Raw genomic sequence first — 7917 nt, 5'->3', positions numbered from 1 at the left:
CCCACCTGTAGGCTAATGTAAGTGTTCTGAGCACATGTAAGTTGGCTAAGCTACGATGTCTGGTAGGTTAGGGGTATTACATGCATTTTCGACTTATGTTTTCAACTTATGATGGGTTTATTGGGACATAAACCAAAGAAGGGCTATATTTCTAATTCTCATGAGAATTTTTCAAGTTTGTTATCGTCATCCCCTGCTTTTAGATGAAGAAACAAGCCCAGCAAGGTGATACAGCTGGGAGGGAAGGAGCTAGGACTGAAACCTTTGGAGTCAGGAGGGGCACGTTTGGTTGTCATAGTGACGGGGGTCCTGGTCCCCTCCGCACCATCACTGGCACCTGAGGGGGCTGCAGCCATGTGGGATGGCTCTGCAGTGAAGAAGGACTTGTATTTGGGGTGATGATGGAAGCAAGCCATTGATGAGTTTCAGCAGAGGAATGCTATGATTGACTTTAAAAAAAAAAAAGATCCCTCTGGCTTCTGTGTGGTCAGAACAGACTGAAGAGCGCAAGGCTGGGACCAGGGAAGTGGCAGTAGAGGAGGTGAAGTGGTCAAATTCTAGGCAGGAATTGAAGGTGGAGCCCACCATCAAATTGTAAGTTTGCTGATGGATGTGGTGTGTGAGCTGAGTCAAGGATAATCCTATTAATGAAAATCTGTAAGAAATGGGAAAAAGAATCAGCTATATGTCACCACCCTAACCCTTGTTGGTTTTTTTCCCCCCCATTGAAATGCTACGTACTTTCAGGAATTCCCTGGCGGTCCAGTGGTTAGGACTCTGCGCTTTCACTGCTGAGGACCCAGGTTCAATCCCTGGTCAGGGAGCTAAGATCCTGAAAGCTGGGCAGTGTGGCCAAAAAAAAGAAAAAACAAATGCTACATACTTTAAAGATTTACCTCTTTGTCCGATACATCTATTAGGTTCTGGCTAAAATACTTCCTCCTCAAAGCCTTTATTGACCTAATCTACTACTTCTGCGGGCACCCAAGTAAATAGTGCTGTCTACTTGACATTATCATTTGTAATCACTACAACGGTTTTGTAAATTTCTGAGCTGAGTGTCAGATTAGGGAAGAACTGTTACTGAAGAGCTGAGATGGAAAGTTCTGCGGGTGTGAGGGAGGGAGTGCAAAAAAATCAGAGGAAATCTTACAGTTTGAGGCGTAACAAGGGGATCCATATGCACAATTGTACAGATATGGGCTAATGTGTATGTTTTATTGGGGGGAGTACTTACAGCTTTTGTAAAATTCTCAAAGGGATCTACGCCCCACATGGAAGCGAACTGAATTAGGAACTACTATACTACCAGTTTCACGTTCTGACAAGACAGGAACAGGAAAGGTGGAGACCATGGACTTGAGGGATAGGGAATGAGAGGAGCTAGGGGGTGGGTTTCCAGAACACCTCGTCACCATCCAGCTGGCAGAGTCAGCTTTGTGCCCAGCATGGGACATTACCATTTACTTGATGGCACCCTCACTTGTGCTTCGATTGAGGCCCCTGGGCTGGCATCAGTCTTACCATATGTCTTCTTTGCTGCCACTGAGCATTTCCCCTTGAAACCTTCAGTGAAGGTTTCCCTCCTTCATCTCCAGCAGCTCCTCCTCGAATCTCTTGGATTGGGGGAAGAAGGTGCCCCTCCCCACCCCTGACCTTTTTTGGGGGATAGTTGTTCTGTTTTTCTTGTTGTTATTACTCTGATTTTTTTTTGCTTTTAATTGTTTTATGTGGCAAAACGCATAACATAAAATTTACCATCTTAACTATTTTAAAGCATACAGTTAAGTAATATTAGTACATTCATTCTGTTGTACAGCCATCACCACCACCCATCTCCATAACTGTTCATCTTGTAAAACTGAAGCTGTTGTATACCCATCAAAAACTAACTCCCCATCTCCTCCTCCCTGCCAGCCCCTGGCAACCACCATTCTACTTTCTGTCTATGATTTTGACTAAGTACCCCCTGACCTGTCTGATTCCACAGGGCTCTGTCTTTCTCACTTTGCCTTTTCTAGATCATCACATCTATTCCTAAGGTTTGAATGCTCTGCATGACATGATTCTCAATATTTTTTCTAATCCTTTGACAATTTCATAAATATTGAAAGAGCTCTTTCAGCCTTAAACATAGATTTTTTAAAAAATCATGTACTGTTTGTGAATATAAACAAAATTAATTTGTCAAAGTTTTCCAAAAACTTCTTCATATTAGCATTGTGACTTTCCACTTAGAGTTGTCGATGGAAAAAAAAAAAAGATTAATCAGTCGATCTAAGAAAGAAATGGAGGCTTTTATTTGAGCCAAATTGAGGATTATAACCTGGAGAAAGCCTCTCAGAAAGCTCTGAGAATTTTCCCATCTGTTAGAGGTCAAAGCACAGTTATATAAGTTTTTGAGACAGAGTGCTATATGTTAAATGACGTATTATTGACAGTTTACACAATCCAGATCTATGTGTACACAGGGAGTAGTGGGTCATGGGTCATCATGGCCTTTTACAAGAAGGAAGGTTATCTCCTAAGGAGGTCTGGTTAATGCAGGTGCACAATACACACTAAAGGGGAGGGAGGAGGCCCAAACAGGCAAAGAAAGATTTTATGTTTAAATTTTTCTTGTCTTGCCATAAAATATGAATTTTATTTCATCAGAGTCAATGATGTCTGTAGTTTCCACATAAGACTTCCTTCTCTACCCTTCAAGAGTGTTGGTCTTCCAGCATTTCTTAAAAGAGCCCATAAGAGAATCAAAAGCCATTGGCATTTGATTGCCCTTGCGTTTATGTAAAGCTAGCCTGTTACTGAACTCAGGTTCAGCTGCTCACTGCTCGAAAGCCAATACTCAGACAAGTGTTGGTTGGAAAAGAAAGGTTGCTTTATTCAGGAGGTCAGCAACCTGGGGAGAAGGCGGACTCATGTCCAAAAACCAACTCCAAAGATTCTGGGAGAATCATTTGGGGAGAGGGTCAGAGTCTTCCTTATCTTCCACTGTGTGCAGACTTTCTTCTGATTGGTTGGTGGTGAGGTAACAGGGTGGTGCTGCAGGAATCTTGCTCTCAGCCTGAGTTTACCATCCTCCACCTGCGTGGGGACCTTAGTTCCTGCAGCAGAACCCAAAGGTTATGTGTATCTCTTGAGGAGGAACCAGGATCGCTGCACTGTTTCTTGACTGCTCCTCCTTTGTTTCTGCATTCCATCCCTTCCCTGATTAGCAACTGTTTGAACCTGCCCTTTGGAACTCAGGGAAGGTCAGGGAAGCTGAAAGAAGCCTGTTTCCTACAAACAAGAAACAGGGACAGGGAAAGGATTTGTACCCGGGAGGGACCCACAGGGTCCTGCTTGGTTTCAAGCCTACTTTTAAAAAAAATTTAAATACATGCAAAAAGTATAATTCATAAATGTACAGCCCGATGAATTATCCAAAATGGGCATACCCATGTAAACACCACACACGTCAAGAAATAGAACTTTACTAGCACCCCAGAAACTCTCCTGCCTTCCCAAATATTACCTCCTCTTCCTCCTCAAAGGGAATCACTACCTTTCTCACCATAGATTGGTTTTGCCTGTCTTTTTTTATCTAATGGAATCAGACAGTAGGCACCCTTTTGTGACATGAAGGCTTTTTGTAGTTAGAGCTGCCCTATCCAAAGATAAAGAGGACTGAGGACTCTATCTGGAGAAAGTGCAAACCCCCACCTGCCCTCCCCGGAATATGTAAGCACAGGACAAGTCTCTCAAGTATCAGATAAGGATCGGGACTGTCCAATCCTGAGGTTCTTCGGTTCCATGGTCAGTTGTCTAAAGAGGTATATCTAATTACCCTTGTATTAATAACTTGTGGGACACATTATAAAAAGAAGCATTTTCATCCATCATATGAAAATATGGATAATACCTAATGCTGGGGAGGGTGTGGAGAAAAGGACACTTCCATTTACTATTGTGAAAGTATGTGATATAATAATTCCGAGGGCAATTAGCTAATACCTACCAAATTTTTAAATGTTCATACTTTTTGGCCAGCAAACCCACGTCTTGAAATCCATCCTCCAGAAATACTTGCAGCAACCCTGTACTGTGCCTCAATCTCCTCATTTCTAAAATGGGGACAATAGGGACTTCCCTGGTAGTCCAGTGGTTAAGACTTTCGGCTTCCAATGCAGGGGGCACTGGTTCCATCCCTGGTTGGGGAACTAAGTTCTCGCATACGGCATGGCCCGGCCAAAAAAAAAAAAAAAAAAAGGGGGATAGTAGCACCTCAGTGGGTTGATGTAAAGATTAAATGAGGGCCCCTCCCACCCCCGCCCTTCGCACGCACAAACAGTGCCTGGTACACACTCGCCTTTGTTTTAGTACATTGGGACTGTTTGCTTGACGTTTTCCCAGAAGACCAATAAATCTCCAAATCTCTAATTTACTCCTACCAAACACAGCCCTCAGGGAAATGAAACTGGATTCGTGTTTGTCTACGTGTGATCTCTGGGAGGCTTGTTAAAATGCAGATTTTCGGGCTCACCCTAAGCCCACAGAACAGAATTACCGCTGACGCACCCCGATTCAGGGCTTTAATAAGTTTCCCACGTGTCTCACGTTATCCACCCTCCCAGCTGCCCTTTGCTGAAGGCCGGTGAAGCCCGCCTACCAGAGGGCGGCGCTCTTCCCCAGCCCTCCAGCCTCCGGCTCCCGGAAGGGCGGCTCTGTCCGCCGTCGGCGCTGCACTCGCCTCTCCTCTTCCGCTTCCGGTGTCCCCCACAGCCATGGCTGCTGCCGCCGCCGCCGCCGCCGCCGCCGGCCCTGGGGTGCCGCTGTCCCCGGACGAATTGCTTCCGAAAGGCGATGCCGAGAAGCCTGAGGAGGAGCTGGAGGAGGAAGACGACGAGGAGGTACTGGGCGCCGCGGGGCGGGCTGGGAGGGTGCGGGCGGGGAGCGGGGGTGAGGGCTCCGCGTGCTGCAGGAGCGGGACGAAGGCGCGTCGCGCAGCCTGGAGAGGTCCGGGCAGAGGCGTCTCCGGGAGGCGGGGTGAGGCCCCGCTGGGGCCGGGGTGCCCTAGCTCCAGGGGACCGGCATGTCCCGGCGTCGGGGGGTGGTTACCGCTGCTTTGGCCCATATCCGCGCCTCTTCCACCACAGTTAGATGAGACTCTGTCGGAGAGACTGTGGGGTCTGACGGAGATGTTTCCGGAGAGAGTCCGGTCCGCGGCTGGAGCCACTTTTGATCTCTCCCTCTTCGTGGCTCAAAAAATGTACAGGTAAGGGACGAGGGCAAAGACATTGGGGTGTGCCTGGGGTGACTGAGGTGCCCTGAATGAACACGGGCTTTGGGAGCAGCAGACCTGGGTTGGAGGGCAGCCCGCCAGCTAGATCACTGAGTGACCTTGGACTGATGCTACTTTAACCTTTCTTGGTCTTTATTTCCTCGTCTGTAAAGTGAGGATTCTTATTGGGCAGGGTCGTTGTGAGGATCATCTCAGATTATGTGATGTAATTGATGTGTAAGTAGCACTGTGAAAACTCAGGAGAATGTTCAGACTGCTCTCACTAGATGCACCGTCCCTGGAACTGCTCCTCCTGTTTCCGGTGGGAGTACAGAGCAGGAGTTGGGTAGAACACGCTACCAAAAACATTGGAGTGTGCAGGGTGAGAGATTTGGTTACTGGTGAGTTCTCGGTGAAGCTGCGTGTTTTTGTCTTGCCATCATGCTCCCGCTCCCGCCGCAGGTTTTCCAGGGCAGCCTTGTGGATTGGAACCACTTCCTTCATGATCCTCGTGCTTCCGGTCGTCTTTGAGACCGAGAAGCTGCAGATGGAGCAGCAGCAGCAGCTGCAGCAGCGGCAGGTGAGCCCGGACCCTGGGCTTTTTGCCGGTAGTGGAGACGCAGGGTGTTTATTCCTCCAGCACCTATAGGTAGGGCGGGTAACGTGCCGGTAGGGATTGGGATACGACCCGCACTCTTTTCGGTGCCTGACTGCGCCCTCAGCGTTGTTTTCGTAGACCTTGTCTGCCTGGACAGGTATGATGAAGATGAGAGCCCTAGGTCTGTACAGTGCCTTACACCCCTCCTTTTCTTTTCCAGATACTTCTAGGGCCTAATACAGGGCTGTCAGGAGGAATGCCCGGGGCTCTACCTTCACTTCCCGGAAAGATCTAGATTGTTACTGCTATGTTTGGCCTGTCTTGGTGGGAGAAGTTTGAAAATTCACTAGTGTTTGAACTGCTGATTATTGGAATTTTTTTTTATTTTATTTTATTTTTTTTTAACTTTGGCACATTGATCTATCTAAACCTGGTGGGGAGAATTCTCCCCACATTGTCTCATGGAGAGACTCCTCACTTGCAGCTGTGCCCTCCATGCTCTCCTGACTTATTTCTTCTGTCCTCACTCTGATACCAGAGTGCAGCAGTACAGACAGTTACTCCAGCTCCGGCCATCCCACCCCTTTCACTCAATTACTTCTGACGGAAGATCTCCTCACTATCCCATTGTGGGGTAGGAACTGATGCCATCGGGAAGGATGTGCCCCTGACCATTAACGACTGTTTGCTTTTTAAGAATGGGGATGTTGGAGAGGGACGTGCACACGAGATAAAATGCATTACAGCTGTGCTGTGAATTTCTGTGTATGTTGGAAAGGATGGAGGGAGGGCTGGCAACAGCTTCAACCACAAGATGGGGACTGTGGAGGACAGAGCAGGAGCTCATTTCCTCTGCATATTTTGGCTGTTAGACGTGTGTGTGTCTAAAAGAGAAAAAAAAGTCAGTGCTCACTTTTTCTATTTAAATATTAAAAAATGATTCCAACCAAAAATGTCTTCCAAGTGCTTGTCATACATACCTTGAAATTATTTAGACCATTTTAGAAGGGCAAAGAAAACTGCCTCTCACATTTTCTCTCACCTCAGCCAGCACCACCGTTTAATACTGACTGACCCCTTAGGCCCAAATTAGTTAAATTCCCAAAGGTAAAAAAAAATTCGTCTTTGACCAAGAACCTCTCTGAGTTCAAGCAATCAGTTTCAGATCCACCAGCAAAGGATTGGGTCCATGTACTTGCACAGTCTACAATGACATTATACAGTTATAAAGGCGGAATTCCCTGGTGGTCCAGTAGTTAGGACTCTGTGCTTCCGCTGCAGGCAACACGGGTTCGATCCCTGTTTGGGGAACTAAGATCCCACATGCTGTGAAGCTCGGCCAAAGGGAAAAAAAAGAAAAATCACGATAATTATAAAGGACTTGTAAGGAATGACATAGTATTGCTATCTAGTCTGGGGATAGGAAGGTTGCAAATAGAACATCTTGGGTTTGTTCTTTTTGAAAATACAGTTGACCCTTGAACAACACGGGGTTAGGGGAACTAACCCTCCTTGCAGTCAAAAGCCTATGCATCTCTCTTTTCATTGGCCCTCGATGTGTCTGCTGTCCAACCAATCACAGTTCATGTGGCACTGTAGTATTTCTTGAACAAAGTTCACGTGTAAGGACCCACAGAGTTCAAACCTGTGCTGTTTGAGGATCAACTGTAATTGCTGATGAGCTATTGACAGTGAATCCAACTGTAGCCCTATCTTTGAACTTTGTAATTTTTCCATTTCACACACATTTTTATTGGCATTGTGCTAGTAACAGTACTAAGTCTTTTATGTGGGTTGCTGGAACTATACTATACAGTTTAGGAGGTGGTAGTATTCTCATTTTACAGAAGAGGAAAACAGTCCCAGAAAGGTTAAGTGATCTGTTCCAGGCTGAATAGAAAATCCCTGATCTGAATTCAAATCTAGGCAGTCTGGCTCAGAATCCTGCTATGTACTTGGTGCTGGGGCCTCCCAGGTCCTCTGTATAAATACATAATCTTCCACCTGTTAACCAGGGAAGAATAGTCACTTGTCAGTAAAGAAAACTTGTACTTAAGAT

At 46.4% G+C, this 7917-nt stretch overlaps 1 protein-coding gene across 1 annotated transcript; it reads left to right on the top strand.

Moving 5' to 3' along the window:
• Positions 1-4722: 4722 nt before the first annotated feature.
• Positions 4723-6811, top strand: TOMM22 (translocase of outer mitochondrial membrane 22). The gene is made up of 4 exons (XM_082420118.1): positions 4723-4889; positions 5136-5254; positions 5723-5840; positions 6079-6811. Exons 1-4 carry the CDS (start codon positions 4764-4766, stop codon positions 6151-6153), a joined length of 438 nt encoding a protein of 145 aa, XP_082276244.1. The 5' UTR covers positions 4723-4763; the 3' UTR covers positions 6154-6811.
• The last annotated feature ends 1106 nt before the right edge of the window (positions 6812-7917 follow it).

The sequence above is a fragment of the Balaenoptera physalus genome (assembly GCF_965194825.1).
Source record: "Balaenoptera physalus genome assembly, chromosome: 13".
Taxonomy (NCBI): Eukaryota; Metazoa; Chordata; class Mammalia; order Artiodactyla; family Balaenopteridae; genus Balaenoptera; species Balaenoptera physalus.
The sequence above is the reverse complement of the archived record's forward strand: the minus strand, read 5'-3'. Positions and strand labels throughout refer to the sequence as shown.